At 39.8% G+C, this 23799-nt stretch overlaps 1 protein-coding gene across 1 annotated transcript; it reads right to left on the reverse strand.

The window, feature by feature from the left end:
* Positions 1–838: 838 nt before the first annotated feature.
* LOC135472750 (uncharacterized) lies at positions 839–23090 on the reverse strand. Its single transcript, XM_064752416.1, has 6 exons — positions 23039–23090; positions 10575–12484; positions 6274–6390; positions 5310–5510; positions 1571–1756; positions 839–1111 (listed from the first exon to the last, which is right to left on the reverse strand). The coding sequence occupies exons 2-6, from the start codon at positions 12429–12431 to the stop codon at positions 989–991; spliced, it is 2484 nt and encodes an 827-aa protein (XP_064608486.1). The 5' UTR covers positions 12432–12484; positions 23039–23090; the 3' UTR covers positions 839–988.
* Positions 23091–23799: the final 709 nt, after the last annotated feature.

A 23799-nucleotide genomic window follows, 5' to 3' on the forward strand; every position in this document is an offset into this window, starting at 1 on the left:
CTGATGACTGCTGTGTACCTTGGTGATGATTGCTGAGTGGCTGGCCAATGACTAATATATTTGCCTGATGACTGCTGTGTGGCTGGCTGATGACTGCTGTGTGACTGGCTGGTGACTGCTGTGTGGCTGGCTGACAACTACTGTGTGGCTGGCTGATGACTGCTACGTGACTTCCTGATGACTGCTGTGTGGCTGGCTGATGACTGCTGTGTGACTGGCTGATGGCTGCTGTGTGGCTGGCTGATGACTGCTGTGTGGCTGGCTGATGACTGCAGTGTGGCTGGCTGATGACTGCTGTGTGGCTGGCTGATGACTGCTGTGTGACTGGCTGATGGCTGCTGAGTGGCTGGCTGATGACTGCTGTGTGACTGGCTGATGACTGCTGTGTGGTTGGCTGATGACTGCTGTGTGACTGGCTGATGACTGCTGTGTGACTGGCTGATGACTGCTGTGTGGCTGGCTGATGACTACTGTGTGGCTGGCTGACGACTGCTGTGTACCTTTGTGATGATTGCTGAGTGGCTGGCCAATGACTAATATATCTGCCTGATGACTGCTGTGTGGCTGGCTGATGACTGCTGTGTGACTGGCTGGGGATTGCTGTGTGGCTGGCTGACGACTGCAGTGTGGCTGGCTGATGACTGCTATGTGGATGGCTGATGACTGCTGTGTGGATGGCTGATGACTGCTGGGTGGCTGGCTGCTGACTGCCATGTGGCTGAGGACTACTGTGTGGCTGACTGCTGAGTAGCTGGCAGATGACCTTTATGTGACTGACTGATGATTGCGGTATGTCTGGCTGACCACTGCTGTGTGGTTTGCTCAGGCATGGTTGTTTGACAGTTATGATGTCTGGGTATTACATGATATCAACCAGTGGGTTACCATTAGTTCCTCATGTGTTACATGATGTGAACTAGTAGGTCACCATTAGCTCCTAGTGTGTCACCTGATATCAACCAGTGGGTTATCGATAGCTCCTGATGTGTTACCTGATATCAGCCAGTGGGTTACCATTAGCTCCTGTCCTCACCTCTGGGCTCACTATCTCCACTGTGTGCTGAGAGCAGTATGTGTGGATCTGCAGCCTTTGGCCATCATGCCCTTCCTCCTGAAATACAAAACCATAGTCAACCGCATGCAATTATCATCATTTATCTCCTTATTTGATTGGTGTTCTACAACGTACACAGGACCCCCCCCCCCCCCCACAATACATGTGGCCATGGCCTTACCCTGATATGTGACCAAAATAGAAATGGATTTCTTGCATCTCACCCTCACTCATTGTTCTTCAAATTATGGCAAGCAGATAACTCAGCTGTAAAAACTACATGTATTATTTAAGTTTCTGAAGCCATCTGGAAGCCGACAGGTAATCTCACCTCAGGAAGCAATGAAACTCCATGGTATCGCAGTAAAGGGAAATTGTGTACATAACATATCTACACCAGTCAAGTGAGTGTGTTTGCAAACCTTCATTTGCCAGTGGAGCCAATGTTATATATTAACTGTGTTTGCTACTATTACATGTACGATGAAGACTTGAGGTACACAAGATTGGTCTTACATGCACACTGGCCAAAGAGGGCCCTGTGGAGAGTGGGTTGGTGGGGATGAATGGTTGGTGAGGGACAGGAGATGTGGTCAGCGGACGGCACATGGACCCCACTGAGGTTGTCGACTGTTTAGATGTCACAGACATCGTCCTCCGCCGGAAGGGCCGCCTCATCACTTCGTCTTCCTCCTCCTCCTCCTGCATATTAGACAATGCCTATTACACATCCGTACAAACCACACATCAGACATGTGTATCACACACTTGTACAAATCACCCACCAGACACATGTATGACACACTTGCACAAATCACACATCAGACATGTGTATTACTCACCTGTACAAATTACACATCAGACATGTATTACACACTTGTATGAAATACACATCAGACACGTGTACAAATCACACATCAGACACATGTATTACACACTTGTACAAAACACACATCAGACGTGTATTATACACTTGTACGAATACACATCAGACATGCGTATTACACACAGACATGCGTACATGTATTATACACTGGCACAAATCAAACATCAGGTACCTGTACAACTTACAAATCAGACATATTTATTGCACACCTGTACAAATCACAAGTAGACACATGCTATTACACACTTGTCATTTATCACAAACAAACCCCAGTGCATTTCATGTGGCACCTGCATCCCTGTTACATGTGAGGTTCTGGAAGGTATCCCAAGAGAACATGGCTGTATGTCCTAATAACATCTGCAGTAAATTCAGAATTCTGGAGAATTGCATAACCAATATGCAAATTTATACATACGCTAATTGTCCTAAATGTATGATACGAATTATGCAGTGTAATATGGCATGTCATTTCCAAGAAATCTCCTGCTCCCATCCCGTTGAAGCCTCACTTAACTGTTTCAGACTTAACTGCTAACTGCTGTTTCAGACTTAACTGCTAACAGAACTTGGATGTAATCTTCTTGACAAACCTTTCAGTCGAACAATATAAAGTGATAAACTATACAATGTATATGGATTATATCAGACTGAACAGCAATTAACCGATACAGGTATTTACTTCAGAAATTATTAGCAAATAACAAACATATAACCAAACGCATGATTAAAATATTATTTAAGAATTCAGCCAAAAGCTAGAAGCTGACAGCTTGTAGGTATCCTGCTGAAATTTTTAGGCAGCTTTCCATAATCATCTGTACGCCCGCTGGCAGGCCTATTTATGTTTGTGTGAATATTATATTATGTTAGCTTACTGTGAAATACTGAAAAATGCATTTTGTTGTGTAAGACTCGGTGAGATGTGTGTGTGAAAACTTTTAATCAACAGGAAACAGGGCTTGATCAGCGGGATTCCTCAACAACTTCATGACAGTCCCGCCACACACTGTGTCACAAGGCTGGATATTACCGTTCTCATTAATGATTTTGATATTCTTTATTTGATCTCAAGCACATGTAGATTTGCTCAAATTTGGACAAATACCGATTGCACAGTGTACCATGCCTTCTCAATATTTACAGACACTCTCTAACTGAAACACACTGGAAGTAAGCAGGTAGATCATAGATCATAGATCTCCCCTGAACGGCTCACAGTGGGTGATATTGACATGCCCAGCTGAAGTATAGGCCTACCCTTGCCTATAAAGCTAGGCCTTCCTGACAGCTTGTCCATGGCAACTCACTATGTCATTTTCCAGTATACGCGTTTGTTTAAAAAAAAAAAAAAAAAGACCAAAAATATTGATACCGGAACATCGACCTAGTGAAAATATATTTCTTTGCCATTTCCCTACCCAAAACTCTCCCCATGCCGTTTTCCCGGCTGTGTTTTATCAACTACGCTATCCGATATTTACAGTCGATGGTTGTGTGGCACTATTTACAGAGGAACAATCAACACTAGGTATTATATCCGCAGGATTGTCTTGAATCTACCTATCGCTTGTCTTCCTCCCTACTTGTGTTTGGGGCCCATATAAAAATGAAACATTGATGACTTGCATTTGATCATTGAATTAACAACGATGCCTTACAAATGTGGATAAAACAACTGTAGCACACGTGTCCCTACTTGCAGGTACAAGTAGACTTCTCTTTTTTGGCATTTTTTTTTTTTTTACATTGGCAGGAACATGACATAAATCTGACAACTGAGTCTCAATCTGGAGATGGGGTCTGCACCCTTTTTAGTTTGATTTAAAAAAGATAGTTTGAAACATATTACCACAGGTATTTTGAGAAAAAGTTAGTAGTGCATGTACATTCATGTATATATGTCATTAAATTAGCTAAACCAGGCTTTATACTTTTATTATGTACCAGATGACCTTGAGAGAATATCAATCTCTGAGTACATACGTGCTGCCGTGAAAGGCATTGCTTATTTGACAGAAAGAATGTAAATGATGTTTGCCCAGAAAACAAAGTTCAAGTGGATAGATCTAGCTGAAAAGATGAAAGGCCTTATTTTCCAGTTCCCGGACGAGGAAACAAACTACGTAAATTTCGTCTGGCAACTGCAGGTCTGGGAAATGCGGGTCTCTGGAAAGTCATTTCCAGATGCAAGACCATATACAGATGTTCTGTGTCCTAATAAATGTCTAAAGTAAAGAGAAGAATTGCCAAATTCCCATGTGTATTTATCTGCCAATCACTCTAAAGATATGCTCAAAAGTTAAAAATGATGCACAGTATGACAAAGTATCAACATCCATCCCTTGGAAACCTCACTCAGTTGATTTCAGATTCAACGTTAGTGAGACAAAATAGGTACAGTGCAAATGGATTACAAAAATCAAGATTGAATGCAGAACAATCACTATAGGTACTGGCTATAGAAATTATTACTAGTTAACAAACTCACAACAAAAGAAAATCATTAAAATATTCTAGAAATTCACAGCTTGTATGGCGATGTGGGAAGAAATACAGACAGAGGCAGGGTTTCATCTTTCTGAGTACTGGTCATTACAAACATTACATTGCAAACACGTGCTGAGTCGATCCTAGATGGACGAGGTGTAATTATTGAGAGGGTACGGTAATTGTGAGGGCTCGGCATCGGCTGGCGCGAAACCTGCTGAGCTACGGCAGGACCTGGTACATGTATGATTTGGCATATGCGTACTAATAGTTACACAGGGCAGCCTAGGCATGAGATTCTGCCATATACGTCCAACGACATATTCGTATTAGTCCTATATACTGGTTATCTGTAGACTCGGAAACATTATGAAAATAAGTAAGTGCGAAACTTGAGCATTCTTCGGGAAAGGTTTCATGACCACTGTTGTAGTTGTTTTTAGTTTGTTCCGATTTGTTTCTAGTGTAGACTTTAGACTGAAAACCGCTTTACCGATCGCCGGTCTACAAAACAATGTTTAAGCGTGTACACTATGCAGTGACAGGTTGATACAAGGATTCATTTGATTCGTTTAAACCGCATGGGCAAACGTAGGGTGTAGATCGGGTTTGGTTTTCCTGATAAATAAAAATGAACGAATGCAAACAATTTATGGGGACGGTCCCATTCGAGTATTTGTAGATCAGTACAAATACAAACCACTGTATAGATTCAACGTTATGACAGTGCACTTTATGATTCATACTGTAACTTAAGAGGCTTAACTGTAATACCAGTCCTCTTCTACACGCAGTTGGTACCGTTAAAATTGTCATCTGATCTGGACCATAATTATCATCTGATGCCAGAACAGACCAACAGAAGCAAGCTGTACCTACCTCATCTGAGAGCATAGAGCTGCCCTCAGACATTCGTCTATGTCGTAGTTCTGACATCAACTCTCGAAACTCGCCTTTAAGCTCTTCAATCCTCTGTATGATGACGCCATCATCTGCCGGATACTTCCTATCCATGCTGACATCCAAGCGTGTTTTCAGATCCTGCAGGTGTTGCTGGATCTCAGACATACGCATATGGATCTAACAAAAAAACGATACAAACAATAACATACTCGGTACGTACCCATTACAAAAGTTACTATCTGCAGCTTGTTGGCCTATCTTTCCACATGTGACCAGAGCGGAAGGCAGCATGAGCTGGACTTGAACTCTTCCGCCTATATCACAATACCTAATAAATTTAAAAGACCATCCGCTCACTGTTGGCCTATCTTTCCACATGTGACCAGAGCGGAAGGCAGCATGAGCTGGACTTGAACTCTTCCGCCTATATCACAATACCTAATAAATTTAAAAGACCATCCGCTCACTGTTGGCCTATCTTTCCACATGTGACCAGAGCGGAAGGCAGCAGGAGCTGGACTTGAACTCTTCCGCCTTTATCACAATACCTAATAAATTTAAAAGACCATCCGCTCACTGTTGGCCTATCTTTCCACATGTGACCAAAGCGGAAGGCAGCATGAGCTGGACTTGAACTCTTCCGCCTTTAACACAATACCTACTAAATTAAAAAAAATTCTTACCTGTAATTAAGTTGTTTGGCCTTTCTGGTGGCTCTATTGGTCTCCTTCCAAACCATAATGAAACAACTAGGTAAAAGACAATGAGACTGTCTAAACCTAGTTAACCAACCAATAACCCAACCCACTCACCCTCCCTGTAACTTTATTACACATGTACTTGACTTACAAGCTATGGATATCGTATGAGAGTATACATGTATTCTCTGACAGTGTTGCCATCTGATAACTGTGACGTGTCTGTCTACATGCATACATACCTCTTCTAAGGTGGGATCTTCCAGCCTGGCCTGGGCGACATGCATGGCCTCCAGCCTCTTACTGATATGCTCTCCAGGCAGACGTCTGTTCGCCAACAGCTTCGACAATGTGTCCATCTACATACAAAAAGTTATCACAAAATAAGCAGTCAAACAAGTAGCTCTAGAAACATCACTTGTTCATACTGCAAGCAAATGTTAGTACTCACATACTTACATTTATCTATTTGGTATCATTTGTTACGTGGAGTATGATGTAAAACACCAATCAAATAAATACATAAATTTGTTACGTGATATGAACATGTATGCATATTACATAAAAAAATGTACCTATATGTTTTAAAATTTAACACCTGATAGCAATAATGTTATTATCATGGGAGTTAATGATTGCAGTATTAAAGTATATTTCTTCTTGAAAAATGTCTTGGAGATATACATACACCACATAATTAGACCCCTTGTAGTTACATGTAACATTTTGCTACACATTAAATGCAGCAAGAGTCAAGTGAATCATACCTTTCACCTATGCTTCACAACAGTTTCCCCAGAGATGTTAATCACATATTACACCGAGTAATAACTTCACTGTTTGGGATGGGAAGGGGGGGGGGGGGAGCTCCGTGGCTCAGATGGTTAGCACGCTAGCGCAGCGTAATGACCCAGGAGTCTCTCACCAATGCGGTTGCTGTGAGTTCAAGTCCAGCTCATACTGGCTTCTCCAGCGGTACATGGGAAGGTCTGCCAGCAACCTACGGATGGTGTGGGTCCCCCCCCCCCAGGGCTGTGCCCGGTTTTCTCCCGCCATAATGCTGGCCGCCGTCGTATAAGTGAAATATTCTTGAGTACGGCATATAACACCAATCAAATAAAATAAATTATTGTTTGGGCACCCATAACAGTGCCATCTCATGAGCTGATTGTAAGACTGAAATGCAGACAGTTTCCACAGACAGTCTTCAGCACAGCTTGGGTGAGAATCCATGAAAAACACTGGATACTGGTAATGCAGATTACAAGCCTGAAAGATACACGTATGTAGCTCGCATGTGTGATGCTAAGTGGTGTATAACTGTGTTGTTGAGAGCTAAACTGAAAACCGGGATGTTTTTCTTGATCCCATGCAACAATCTCAAAGTCAAACATTGTCTCGACTTGACAAAAATAAAGATTACTGTTGGGTTCAAACGAAACTTGTCATTTGTGTAATTAGTGTTCCAACTGCAATAGGTAATGATGCAAGGCACTACCTCCTGTCTGAAAATGATTATGAGATGACTCTAAATTGCCAGATTTTGTTCCTTTATATGCACATTAGTGAGACATTCTACAAATAATCTCAGAAAGGTGATTGAATTAAAGATTATTTTATGGTCCAGAAACTGAATGTGTTAAAAATAACATTGTAAGAAAAATACACTGGAATGTGATCTATAAATTACGTAGACAAATTTCTTTGTCACTTTTGACTGTAAAAAATACTTCAATCAGTAAACTATTTGAATGCTTTCCTGAAAGCGAGACTGCTAGTCTATTAGAGTAATTTTGAAACTTTACTCTCAGTTTCCTCCCACCATTATGATGGCTGCAGTCATATAAGTGAAACATTCTTGAGTAGGGCCAAACACCAATCACGCGATATGTCACGCGATCACTGTAAACAAAGCCAGGTGAGAACAAAAGTCAACGACAATTCCTCAATAACCAGTGAGTGCCACTGTACGTGCATGATACCATTACAAAGCCCAAAGTCTGCGCAATCAGGAACAATGCAGGAAGTATAGATATTTTTTCTGCCTTTTGTCTCCGAACGAAAGTTTTCATCTGCTGGTACCCCCTACTTAGAAGGGATTTTCTCACCAACAGAGCTGCTCATTTTGCTCAAACTTTCACAATAGAAGGCCCATATACTAAACAATATGTATGCCAAATTTCATAAATATGGGCAATTGCGTTTGTATGACATAGCGAGCATTTGATTGGTTAGGGAGGTTTTTCATACCACCTTCACAAATGCCTTTTACTATAACCTGGGTGTTAAAAATTGTTGCATTATGGAGAAGATATATTGGGCTATGTCCTTGTCGAATATCAATTTAGAAAAAACACAGTCAGCTACATGTGCTTCCGTTCTCACCTGGCTTTGTTTACAGTGGTCACATGACATGCCTTTCCAAAATATTCCTCACCTGACCCACTCTCTGAAATGGGGCAGGTAGGGCTAGGCATAACATAACTTCGGTACAGGTGATGTACATGCTTTACTGGGTACAGTATAAGCCACAATTACACGTACAAGTGCATGTATATTACATGTATGTGCGACATGTATATAATTAATCTTCATGAGATTTTCATGAAAACATATATATTAATAATGTTATTAATTTAACTGACTCCCAGTATAAGCCACAATTACATGTCCAAGTGCATGTATATTACATGTATGTGCGACATGTATATAATCTTCATGAGATTTTCATGAAATAATATACATTAATACTGTAATTAATTTAACTGACTCCCAGTATAAGCCACAATTACATGTCCAAGTGCATGTATATTACATGTATGTGCGACATGTATATAATCTTCATGAGATTTTCATGAAAAAATATACATTAATACTGTAATTAATTTAACTGACTCCCAGTATAAGCCACAATTACATGTACAAGTGCATGTATATTACATGTATGTGCAATATGTATATAATCTTCATGAGATTTTCATGAAAAAATATACATTTATACTGTAATTAATTTAATTGACTGTGCGACATGTATATAATCTTCATGAGATTTTCATGAAAAACTATACATTAATACTGTAATTAATTTAACTGACTCCCAGTATAACAACATTATTGCTGTCAAGTATTAAATTTTAAAACATATACATTATCAATGTATGATGTAGATAAATGATCATAAAACGTATGTCAGGTGGTTAGCTTTTCAAAAATTTAATACCAGTAGCAGGAGTTGAGAAGAACTCTTGAATTTTCTTCCATAGTTGGCTAAGATATGTATCTTGATGTGAGAAAAAAATGCGTGAGATGTGTGAAAAAAACAAAAAAAATGTTACCCAACATATGTATCTTGATGTGAGAAAAAAATGTGCGAGATGTGTGAAAAAAAAAACAAAAAAAAACTGTTAACTGCTACCCAACTGTGAACATAGAAAAGGGGTAAATCATACAGTTGTTTGTTCTGGAGAATAGTTCAGACATCACGAAAATCAAAGATAAAGTTCTGAAGTGGTCAGGCATTCTTGTGCAAATGATAATGTACCTAAATAATACTAACCATGTAACAAAGATATACAAAGACAATGATGATTGTTTGCTGTTTATTTTGTTGTTAAGTGGTGTAGAATTGTTTAAATATTTTTAGAACATTTCTGGAATACTGCTTTATTAATTACTTCAGAATTAGTGGATAACTTTATGTTCACTTTGAGGGCTATCATCTCAAAAAGTGTTGAATATATTACTTTATAATACATCCTGGGTAGAAAACCCCTGTAGTATTCCAGACCAAATTCTCTTCAATGGGAAATTACAGTTACCTAAATATGATTCCTCATATATGCTAAGGGTATGATTTTCCAAACAATCCAAGGGGGTCACTGCAACGCTACGACATGGAATAATCCACTGACCACTGGGGCCTTAGGAAAACTGTAGTTTAAAGACACTTTAATTTATGTCCCAATACGCAAGGTAGGAAGCTTCTTTTCCTTTTCTACCTTTACATATAGGACACGTCTCCAAACTGCGAAGTAAGAAATAAAAACCAAACATTTCACGTAGCTCCTGCCATGGTGATGTCATTCGTGCGGACTGTTAAAATAACTTTTATGAATGGAACAGCACACTTTAGTAGGGATACTGCTAAACTAGTCCTGCAGTCCCATTTAGGTTCATCAATAACATCATTTCCTAAAATTTCTACAACTACATGCACAAGGTGACCTGTTTTTAATATGAATCTTCCATGAGAACATCTTGAATGAATGTATGATTGATTATGGCTTAATGCCACATCAGCAATATTTCAGCCATATCGTGGCGAAAGAAGATCTTGAAAAATGACAAGCACAAAGCAGGCCATCATGTACGAAGCTTACTTCCCTCTCCTTGCAAAATCACATGCGTCCATGAAAGTTCTGTTACATTTAGATTCCCTATGGTCTGTGATAAAATTAACTTTGTGTCTCCAACGTATGAATACATTCATGCAGACAAGGACTGCAAGTGCCATTTATTATGCTATATATTCTATGTAGATTACCTGGGCAATGAATTCTCGTGTGAGAAGTTCTGGGTGAGGTATCACAGACCGGTCAGCTATCACAGACATTCGCAGCTCATCCGCATAGGTAATGAAGGAAATAGACACAGCCATTTCATCCCTAGGGGGTACCCAGAACACAAGGCTCTTGATTTCTCGTGAAGCAAATGTTAATCGACCTTCTGGTCCAGGCAAATTTGATATGAAGCAGGTAAACTTATTGAAAAATGTTCTCCAAAATCGTTTGAAGCACTTTCCAGACAGAAGGAAGGCTGAGAGCCAGGAAATGGAGGCCATGATGGTGGAGTCTGCAGAGTGTTTGGCCTCGTCCATCCTCAGTTTGAACTCCCACAACCTCGGCACAATTCCTTCTGTATTCGTAGGCACAGCAATGTTCAGATAAGAGTACTTATTTCCCATTGGGATTATAAGTCTGTCAGTTCTCAAATCCACAGGCACAACAACTTGAATATCATAGGGGTTGTGCACTCCATTATACTGGAGGTATGTCCTTAGGCAGCCTGCTGCCACAGACATAAGTACATCATTCAGAGATGACCTAGCTACCTGCTTAACCCTCTGGGCACATGGCAAGCTGAATGCTTCAGACCAAGCCACGGCCATCTTGCCTGACAAATGTATATGATCTCCATGTAGAAGATTAAAGTCACGTCTCAAAAACAACCACTTGTGAATAAAGACAAGCGGTCCACACAAGACACTTCGTAAAGCATCCCAACATATAGAGTTACTAGCACATCGTGGTTTCAGATTGCATAATGAATGATGGTCTACTATGCTTTTGATGAGAATGCGGATTAAGGAAATACCATCGGTTACACAGGGATGTATTCTGAACAAAAGCACGGTATCTCGTGTCTCTCCGAAGTTCATAAGGACATGGATTTCCCATAAAGGATGGTCCAAGGAAATAGGTTTGGAAGCCATGTCAGCCACAAACTCCTGCAAGTCCTCTGATGACTGGACGCTGTGTGGCACATCAAATACATGGTTCTCCATGTGGAAATCTGGGTCAGCAATCCAGGCATAGCCAGACGGCATCGACACAACCTTCTGGGAAAAGCGGGGATACTGCTTCGATCCATTCTTATTCTCCGCTGAAATGAGCCTTGCATTAAGAAGGTCTTGTATCCTGATAGTACTTAGTCCATGTTGAAGTGTGAGTAGACACTGCACCACCATGGCGTTCGGGGAGGCTTGATACCACAAGAGCTCAGTATCAGACATCAGGTCAGCACAGCAACAAGCACATGACCCTGGCTTAAGGCAGCAACAACAGAAGATAAAGAGTTTACGAATAAAGTAAATAAAGGGCAGGGTGATACAGAGAATTACAATGACTGGGCAGCCAACGATGATGCTGGCAACACAGAAGATGATTCCAGTAAGGAACACCAGACACACGTTCCTGTCCTCCAGGTGCTTTAGTCGTTTGTAAGGAGCACTCGGGAAGTTGTGTACGACCTGTCCTGGCCGTCGTCGCTGTTGTGTGGATGTCACAGGATGTGCAGAGGGCGAGTAGTCATTGAGACTGGAGAAGTCCATGCTGATCTGATCCCCTGAGTCACTAGAGCCAGACTCGGGGGAGGAAACATGGATACTGTTGGATCTCTTCTGGTGCCACTTACTCTTGGGCATGGGTCTCTCAGTCAAGCTATCCTGCCCAGGGATTGTGTGACTGGAGCTGTTGACAGGGGTAGAGCTGGTGGCCTGCGGGGCAGGGCTCATCTTACCGGCCTCTACACTGATGTGCTGAACGGCCCATGTAGACACAGAGTTCATAGCGGGTTGACCTCCATGGTTCTCTTGGCTTGTCCTTGTCAACTCCGTTGCCATCACACTGTCTTTTGCATTTTCACCACTTCACTGCATCAGCCATTATACACCATCTGCAAACCACAATGGAGAAAATCAGATATATATTTGCAGATACAGCAGCAAAAGAGTAAAAATAAGTACATGTTCAACCATACACAGAATCAGTGCTACTGAATGAGTTTGTGACAGTTTTCTGTCTCCTACCCATTACTGTAGTCAGGAATGTAAAGGATCCATATCCATTCCAATCTCAAAGCTTGTAGTATCAAGCCAACACTGGAAGTCTAATACTAATATTTCCTACCATAGGTGTCCTACCACAGACCCATAATATTTATTTATTTGTTTGATTGATGTTTTATGCCGTACTCAAGAATATTTCGCTTATACAAAGGCAGCCAGCATTATGGTGAGAGAAAACCGGGCAGAGCCCAGGGGGAAACCCACAGTCATCCGCAGGTTGCTGGCAGACCTTCCCACTTACGGCCGGAGAGGAATGTGCTGGACTTGAACTCATAGCGACCGCACTGGTGAAAGGCTGCGCTAGCGTGCTAACCGACGGAGCCACGGAGGCCCCTAGACCCATAATAACTCGACAGGTTTTACAAACATGGCAAAATCTTAGGACCATGTATTATGTAAACATCTCTAAATATACACATCATTACATGTACCCTATTTTGGAGTTTCATATATGTATTTTATACATGTAACTTAAAGAGACATATTGTCAACGGTATAACATCTGTGACGCCATTTAAACTAATCAACATAAGATAAGATTTCCGGGTATCAACTGATGTGTCAAACTTTCAGTGAACAATTGAATGTTCAGTTTTATTCGGGGCTTCCCGTCGACCATCCACTCACTCCCATCGCTATGACTAAAAACATGCCCGAAGACTGACTTTTCTGACGGTTACCTCCCCTTGTAGTGTAGACAACCAGAGATATTCAGTGCACTTCAAATGTCAGTTGTAATTATGCAGTTCTGATGTTAGGTTGCAGGAAATAATAAATACTGTACAACACATGGTCAACACAAAGGAAGATTGTATTTGGTTTAGCAGACTTATAAGTCACTTTCAAATGTTATATTGTCTACATGCGTGATCCACAAGCAAATGTTGCACACTGGGAATACCGGTGCTGTATTTCTTCGCCCCCCCCCCCCCCCCCCCCCCAATATATATACTCCTACACACCTACTCTATTTCAGGTGGTAGGGTCAGTTTATGCTCAACAAAAAATAATCTAGTGAAACAATTAAGTGCATAAATATAGTTTATGCATATTAAAACATTTACTATTTTTTAACAAAACACAGATTGAATGATTTGGGAGGTTACAAAAATTAACACCTTCAACCCACTTCACATGATATTACATGTTCACTCCTGATAGCGGCATAATAAATGCTGAAATATTGAGTCAAAATGAAGCTTTCGTTTTTCGAAGTAACTCTACACTGTACTGGTGTAGTCTGTTTTCTGTTCAATAAACGGGACGTTTATTGACATTTCTCCTTAGAAACAGCCATACATATACACAATGCCATATGCTCATCGCACATTGAGACCAAGAAAGCAAGCATACTATAATGGGTTAACACAGCAGTGTATCTATCACATTAGATTTAGTCTACACTTACATTACTCTGTCTGTATGCATTGTGCAATGTTATTTCAAATTAGTTTGGGTACCCATGGATTACAGAGTGACACTATAAATTTACATTGTAATCTTTTACAACTGCAGGACTGGAAATGAATATTCCGTATATTGTACTTCTTATGGAAGGTGATATTTACAACTATTGTATACTATTGTATAACAAGGCAACTTATTATACATGTATGTACTTAAGAGTCCAGATGAATTCAGAAAATAAAGCAGTGCCATGACTGCCATTACTGGGTTGCCAGTTTTCTTGCCATGTCTACAGTACACAACCCATTTTTATGAAAGCATTAAATTTTATCCTGTTGTACACTCAGAGTGCTGATAACTGTATGCTGCAGCCGAAAATAATTATCTACTTAATATAAATCAAGCAAAATACAAACTCCTATCCAGTTTGATGTGTAAAGGCTGAATTGGGTGGGCCAGATTTTGAGACCACGTCCTCTCATCTGTTCACTCAAAGAAGATCTGTCCATTGGAAAATATGAGAACTCACCCAAAACTGGCATCTAACAGTAATGGTGTTAACCCAGTCTACATTAGTCATCCTTCCTCGTCTTCACTGTTACATTCGTAAAAAGACTTGAATGTTTATGGCTGAAGTTTCCTTTCTGTACCTAGGGAAATATTATTGACAGTTTTGCAGATTTTTAGGTTTAGATTTAGGGTGTACCATAGGATCAAAAGCACATAAGAGATATTAATATGTACTTGTACATGTTCCTTCACTGTGTTTTTTTTCTAGTCCCACTAAAAAGACTTACATATACATATAATGAAGTTAGGCATAGTAAAGCAGATGAGTTTTGGAAGAACTCGAGATATATCTAGCTTAGCTAATATCTTTTAACGTCCTCTATGCAAGAAATTTTCAAATAACTTTCCAGGTTCCTACTTTTGATTTATTTATTTATTTATTTATTTGATTGGTGTTATACACCGTACTCAAGAATATTTCACTTATACGACGGCAGCCAGCATTATGGTGGGTGAAAACTGGGCATAGCCCAGGGGGAACCCACAAACATCCACAGGTTGCTGGCAGACCTTCCCACGTACGGCCGGAGAGGAAGCCAGCATGAGCTGGACTTGAACTCACAGCGTCCCACTTTTGAAGGTAGAACAATAAGTATATGAATTTGTTATTCTCTAGAACTACACGTATGAAGCATGTACAAGTACAGAGGGGTGTAAACATTATTTTATACCTGTACCTAATTTACCAGTGCAGAATAACATGGTGACAGATTCACGTTTAAATGACATATATATATATATATATATATATATATATATATAACTGGAAACTGACCCAAACAACATCACCACTCATTTCAGATTACCAAACACAGGTATCTCTTAATCCCAGGATACACTGATCCCAGTGCTCAATTTCCTTGTAAACTATATTAACTACACAGGAGGCCACTTTCACCTCTTCCATGTCCGTTTGCATGATGCTGCAACACAGCATCTATATCAAAGCTTTGAAGTAGCCTACCATAGTCCTACTTTTACAGCAAGAGTACAGTGAGATCTATAAACAACACATCCCTAGCTTACATGTATTTATAGATGAAGTCAATATAGGCCATACCTTTATGTGTTTATCATAGATGTATTGTCTATCCTTATAAATGTCAATTCAGGAAAATTGTGTTGTTTTTTTTTCACAGTTTTTTTACACTTATTAAGACTACATATCTAAAATAACGGACAAGATTGTTCAACTTCCGTTGGCTATTTTCAGCTGGTGGTGAATTTACTAGGAGCACAGCTACGTCATAGTCCCATGACGGCAGCAGCATTCACTCTTCTCCCATTACAACCTGAGCTCTGCCAGTGGCTGGAGAGTGCTGACAGAGGAGATGAGCTGTACAAATACACACACTTCTATCTGCATGGCAGTATCTCTGTACCATTTCTATACTGTACTAGAGAATTCACAGGGGTCACATGCATGTGCGCATGAGGGTATGTTAGGGACCACAGGCTGCAAGACAAACCTCATTGTTGTCTGGGGCAATGTTGATAACAAATGGTCAATAGCCTTCGGATGAAAACAGCATGCCAACGATATGTCAACTACTGGATTATGGAAGTTCAAGCAGGCCCAGTTGTCTTCCACCAATAGTATGGTGTGCAAGCCTGAATCATTGTTCACAAGTGGCAAAGTTCACCACTTGACAAAGGTCATCGATTCACTGCTGGCTTTAAACCCCAAAGAAATAAATCCTGTTTCAAAGAGGAAGCTGGATTAGAGCACATAACCTCATTTGTATTCTTCTTCACACAGTAGATAGGAATCACTCAGCAGTGATGGTCCACATCTATACACCTATGTATTTGTCTATTTGATTGTTGTTTGATGTCATACTCAAGAGCTTTTCACTTCTATGATGGCAGTCAATCAAACAATTGGAGAAAGTGCCTGGAGTGCCCAGGGCAAGCCACCAAACCTGTTTTCATAGATACAGCGCTCTATTTGACGTTCTTAGAGTAGTACCAGAGTTCTCTCAACTCGCACCTCAGGTATCTTTCTCCTGCAAAAGCACAGGTCAATACAAATGTGCGTGCTACAATTTTGGAAACTGAACGTAATCTAGTAATCTAGAAATTGACAGGCAAGCACCTTAACCGCATGGTTACAGCCGACTCCCATGTTCATAAATAAGCTCTTGGTAACAGTATTTTCGACATACATCTCAAGATACACTTACTTCTCCGGACAGAGAGCCATCTGGAGCATGATGATAAATAGTGAAAACATCAAGAAAATTTCTAGCTCCAAAAAATAAACCATCAGACACAAAAGAAAATTTATCTAGATATGAAGACAAGAATTGTTTTTTTACAGCAACAGTGAGTACTACAACGCATTCTGATCAGTGCACTGTGGGTAATTTGTCCAAATTAAGTCTCTGATTAAAAGAAAATTCAAGTTCATTTAGAACTAAACATCATTACCACTTCCTAGTTAGTCATCATTTCTGATGCCTCTCATTTAATAGGGAGACTGACATAAAAAATGAAAATTAGTACACTAAGGTATGCATAAACAATTACACCTGATATCTAGTACATCTATTAAGCACATTCACTATCTACCGACGTACATATTATTTCAAGCTTGAAGGTTGGACCAAATCTCAAACTCCATTAAATTACTGTTAAGATTTCAATTTCAATACATACCGATGATCACCATTAAAGTGTTTAAATGTAGTGGATGAAATTTCCTCTCTATCATGTCGCTGTTTTCCACACATCAAATCTTATTTGACCTTATCTCAGTACCACTTCAGTTGCAGTCAAAAATAAAGGTATAATGTTCACTGAATAGCATATGGTGTGTGCCAGAGGCATACAGTGTACACATGCATGTATGAAGTACCGATACTTGTAACTATGTAATTATGGCATCAGATGAGATAACAGCCAGTTCCCAGTTTAACCCATCATGCTTAACGGAACATACATGCAGATGTAATAACAGTATTACTATTCAGGCACACTCTAGCCTAGCGCTGTTAAACAAACTTCTGCATGGATTACCAAATTTTGGTTGGTACAATTGTCTGTCCATCACTGCAGAATCTGGTTGGAATAAAGCTACAATAATTACTCTTCAGGCCATGTCAATAGTCATAACAATTACTAAGCATAGTAATCATACAACACCCCCCAGTGTTCCAATTTGGTCTCAGCATGTCACTATCAGCTGTCACCAGCAGAGACCCTTCTCTGTAACTCCTAAGCTCCAACATGAAGTTGTGCTATAAACCAAAACAATCCATTTAACAGCTTATTACAACAGTACCTGACTCCCCACACCCCCACCCTAACTCACCAAACTCCTCAATTACAGATTGCATACATTTAAATGCTCAACAAGAGCGAGTGAGTGTTTGGGGCTTAACGTCGTACTTAACAACTTTTCGGTCATATGACGATGGTGATCAACAAGAAATCACTGAGACCCTGTTTACTTGAGCTAAAGAGCCACTTATATATAAATATATGATTTGAATACAGATCAAAGGTAATTTATCCAACCAAAATCAGGTATGGGAGACCCACAGCAAATACATGTATACAATTCATGACATTTTGCTTAGTAGATATGGGTGACATGCATGATGTGTCCCGCATTGGTCACGTTTAGTCACCATACTGCAAAATTTAATTTAGTAAGGTTGAATATGGTTCAGCTCAACTGAATGTGATTGAACAATTGAATAAGTAAGTGAATGAGTGAGTGAGTGCTTAGCGTTTAACATCATATTTAACAATTTTTCAGTCATAACACGATAAAAGAGTCCTTAGAGTGCATGTAATGTGCCCCCTTATTGCAGGACATCCCCCTTATGTCATGGTGCTCTACTTGTGTTCAAACACTGATCTCAAAACCTGGAGTACTTTTTACGATACCACCCCTAACTTTCTGTTTATCATTGCTTTCCCTGTTACTAGACACCTATGTGGATGCCAACACTCAGGGTATAACATCAGCTATGCCCATACTTTGTACAAGCAAGCTGAAAAGTACATGTGGAAAGGACATCACAACCTGGCTGGTTTCCTTCCCCTTTGCATTTGGTGGCATGTACCTCTTTAGGTGTAGGGGCAGGCACAGGGTATGTCCATCGCCCCAGGACTGATGGAGTGACGTCACCTTACCTCATGTCACTGGTTTTGACATAACAATCTTGTACCCAGTAAGTTTCATTAAAGCGAACAAAAGTCTGCCACTAAAGCTGAATTCATTAATAAAGTAATATTCCAGAAATGTTCTAAAAATATTTAAACAATTCTGCTGCGCCTATCCACAAGATAAATAGTAAGCAACTGTCAGTACCTAGCCACTCATTTGGTGACACCATTTTGCCATGTTATAGCTATCTAAAGTGACGTCACAAAGCCTAGGAGCTCTCCCATACCATGAGTATTAAACAATGTGACAATGAGAAAATACTAACAAAAATGCCTGATACCTACCAAAGAGTATCAGTTCAAAAGGCCGATGCTTGTTTTAGTTTGGGGCTTGGTCAGGGCGATATTGATGGACACAAGCATCATGTTTTAGCGGTCCTGCTCGTCCTCATCCTGCATGGGTGTAAGCATTTGGCCTAGCTGGCTGTGCTGACTTCAGGGAATTACCGGACATAGCAGGACCTTCTGATTGGATCCCCTTTCATTCAGATTTTGGGAAGATATTTTCGTAATAAACTGTGCGAAGGAAAAATAATGCAAAGTCACAATATTTTTCTTCAAACAATGACTCTCTTGCCAACTCAACCTGACAAGTTACTGCGGCATCCTGCTCCACAATTATGCAATGTGACATGGGCAGCCATTCTCAGTTTCCCCGCTCATAAATGTGTGGTCCAATATGCATCAGTTTAACACTCAGACTAACCTCAAAATCCAATTTATTGCATCGATATCTTTCTATACACAACACCACATTGACAATCGAGTACTAATAAATTTTTGGACATGACAGCCAAGTATCATGCGAGACTTTCAGCACTAGTGATTGGCCAACTTCATAAGGGCTTCTACAACATGGCTACTCTTAGTGAATTGTCTGTCAGTGCCATATCCCCAATGCTGAACTTCATCTTCTCAGCTTTCAATAGTTTATAACATTTTTACATATTTTTCTGTGATAACTGTGTCCTATATCATTTTTTCTATGTGTATATAGTGGCAGACTTTATATTCATTTTAACTTGTACCAGCCATTTTTTCTCGTCACACTCAACAAATCAATTTACAGCAGGGTGATTTTGATACTTTGTTGCTCAAAAATGACAATCAGTGCTAAATAGGTTCGCCCATGATTGACAAGCAGTGATCCTGTGAAGAGTTCTTATGAAAACATCTGAATACTCGCAAGACGGCGGAGCTCTGAGCTTTCAAAAAGATCCTCAACTGATAACGAATCAATCAATGAGTGATGATGCACATGTGTAGTAAAGCACTGGATGTCAGCCACAGCACTAAGTTCCAGCTAGGTCAAGACAGGGGATCAACTACCAATCAAAAAGAGATACATGCACGTCAATAACTCGGGATATCACACATCGGTTCACCTAACAAGTGTCAATATGTAGTCCTTATATAAATGTTACCATGGTAACATAACTAGACAGAATCACAATGACAGGGAGAGCTGGCCCTTAACCATGTATATATATACTGTGAATCATGGTGAAGAACCTAATGCTCTGGTAAGGCCTTGGTTAAAGTTATGCTGTAGGATAACAATATCAAGGCAATGGGGATTTCGTAACCTTAACAATGCTAAAGGAAAGAATTTGCAAATTTGTACAAATCTTAAACCTATTTGGACCAGATCTAGAGTTAAGGATTGGACTATCTAGCATCCAGTATGTTAGACAACGGAGCTTCACATTTTTGCTAGAGGCAAAATAAAACAGAATTGTTACATAAATAACCCTGTGTATGTACATATATGCCTTCTTTGGGCTTTTGGTTGTACTTAATTTTTTAGCCATATGACCAAATGTGTGTGTGTACATATACTGCAAAGTTCTGCAGTTGCTGAAGTGTCATGCCAAGCACACCATGCATGACACCCCACCCAGTCACATTATACTGACAGCCTACACCAAGTCAACCAGTCCTGTTTCCTTGCACTAATCTCTCAGTGCTAAGTGCCAAGCGAGGTAGCAACAAGTACCATTTTTAAAGTCTCTGGTATGACCTGATCGGAGTTTGATCTCTATAAAGCTTTTTAGGAACAATTTTTGAAACATCTTTTTATCTTATTTTTATCTTTCTTATTATCTTTCCATAAATCGGTGCCCAACCTATTCAAGCCCAAACCCTACATCTGAAGCCTAAAATAAGCATACATGTAGATCAGGCCATGCTACATGCTCATAGAATATCACATCATAACAGATAACATGAGCTGCAGTTGAATTTGTTCCCTAACTTGACTTCACATACCACAGAATTTTTTCAGACAAATCGATTAACAAACTCAATTTGTCCAATTCGGGTCAAGTACATCATTGTCTGACCTGAACACCTTCATTGCGAGGTCAGCATTTAAGTTTACCTACACATACATTTGTCATGAATACTCTATGATTGTATGTATCAGTCATACACTGCTAACTGAAGGTTTGCTTGCTACAAGCAAATAATTATCAACTTCCTGTTCGAATTAATTTCTTTTTTCTGGAACACAATCTACATTGTATATGCTCATACAAAATGTGAAAACATACTAATATTAATATACTAGCTGTATAATGCAGATAAGACAAATATTTTCCTTGTTTTTTTTCCCTTAACCATCAATAAAAGACACATGTTTAATGACTGACCAAACAAAAAATGTATACACGAGGGAAGGTCACGAGAAGAGAACGACTGTTTGCCAGTTGCCTAACAACTTGCCTGATTTGCCAACTTTTAGTAAAATTGCAGATTGCACTACATTCAAATATGAAATCTACATACTACTACCTAGCTGAATTAAGAAAAGTATAAGTTTTTACCATATGTTTGCTATCCAATACATAAACATTAAGTTAACCCTTTCTTTTCTATATGTAAGCTGTAAGCGAAGCCCAGATAATAGCCAAGCTTAACCTCTACCATAATGGCTACCCCTAATAAAAAGGAGCTTACAGAAAATCATACCAGGACACCAACAACATTGACAAATTTCTCCACTCTTACAACAGCTTTCCCTACTTCATACATGTGAGTTACAAAGTTGTACATAAATTAAACAAGAATACAGCTCCTATAATGTCAGTAACAGTTTGAGGATGAGAACCACTGGCAATAATAACAACACTTGCAGAAGTTATTTCTTTTCTTCATTGTGCAATCTTTCTCAGACTCCTACTGAAGATACCAGGCCATTGCAACTAAAAACACCTGGTCAGGATATGACAAAAGGTACTGTTGATTGCAAAATTTAACACCACCATTGCTTTAAAAACAGAAGACAATATTAGCATTTTTATTCTATGGATTCTGTTGGGCGTTAATATAGAACAAAAAGTATAATACTGTATACAAAAGCGCCATGCATACGGTGTTTTTACTAAAGTCAACGCAGAGAACAACTAGTTAACCGAAAACACATTAGTGTCTGTCTCAGACTTACACCTGAAACAATTTTACTACATTTCATAAAATAAAATATAAAAAACACAACCTTGGTGTTTAGAAAACAGAACTGAGCCAAATTAATATTTCCCACTTTTAAATTGTGAGCAACATGAGAAGATATACCAAATAAGACTACACCTATTCATGTCTGGTCTTTCCAAATATAAAACAATTATGTACAAGATAAAGCATACTGTACAATAATTAAGGTCTTTTAACATTTAAAAGTAACATGCCTTTATAATTATGCCCTATTGTAAATTTAGTGTAAATTATGTTATGGATACACATAAATTGTTTTCTTTACTGCACCTTTCTTTTTCCGATGATACGAAAGAACTCAATGGTAAGAATTACATGTCTCCGTGGCTAAAGTGCTCGTCTGACAAATATATGTGCTGCAGTGAATGCCTCTCCTCGGGCTCCCCCCACCCCCCCGTTACCTTCCACTCTATCTGTCATCAATGTTAACGGCGTCTCTTATCTTCCCCCATTACCATTTGTAGTTTAATGTTACTACCACCTATCTAGCTGCCTCAGCTGAGTTTATCTGTCTATACCAAAGGCTACATCTGATTACGCATTACCGTCAGCACGACAGACAAAGATGGGGACACTTGTTCTGAAGCATAATGGTTACTGCAGCAGCGCAAGTGCTAAGGTTTCGCGAAGACTTGGTGCAATGCCCCTTTCTGCAGAGAAGTCTACCTGGCACACGCCTCATTGTACTGCACGTCGTACCGTAAAAACGCGAACCGTCGTCTTTGCGTCATACATACATGAAGGTCGACCAGTTCGACGGTCATCGTGTTGTCTTCCTTTCTCTGCCGTCCATGATGTATCCATAACCAAGGGAGGTAACCTGTACTAACCCGTACATGCGCATGCGACACACACCAAGTTCCATATCAAGGCTGCTTATTTGTAGATGCGAGTCTCTTGTCCAAAAGAGTACTGATTAAATGTCAAACCATGCTTAAATCTTAATACCAGTGTCATCTTAATACAAAGTAAATGGCACGTTCATCTGAACTATAATAAAAGACTAAAGCCTAAGAACAAGAGAGTAAAAACTGAGGCTAGCAGCCACGACAGTGCGATATATATTGTTGGCAGTTAAATGGTCGCACATTTAAATTTAAACAGGCGTTGGCGGCACATCGTATGTACATGGCATCAGTGAACTAGTGTCGAGTAAGCTTCCTTTCGAAATTCCACATCCATAATAATGTAACATGGAGTAAATAAAAGTGCAATTTGGCGTTTTTCATTTGACAAACATTCCAGTCTAAGCGTAGCAACTGGATTCCATGGTAAACACTTAGGCGTCTAAAGGTGACAAATGATGTATGTGAGGACCTGAGCCTGTTGATTGAATTCTACACACTTTTGAAGCCGGCTTATGTGTAGTTCATCTAAATGGACTTAGTGTGGTATTTTAACATTCTGACATTCATCGTACCGCGTCCATCTCCACCTCTTAAAAAACATGGCGCGGATTTCAAACTCCCATCTCCTTCCCACTTAAGGCAACTCCCCG

The sequence above is a fragment of the Liolophura sinensis genome, chromosome 1 (genome assembly GCF_032854445.1).
Source record: "Liolophura sinensis isolate JHLJ2023 chromosome 1, CUHK_Ljap_v2, whole genome shotgun sequence".
Lineage (NCBI taxonomy): Eukaryota > Metazoa > Mollusca > Polyplacophora > Chitonida > Chitonidae > Liolophura > Liolophura sinensis.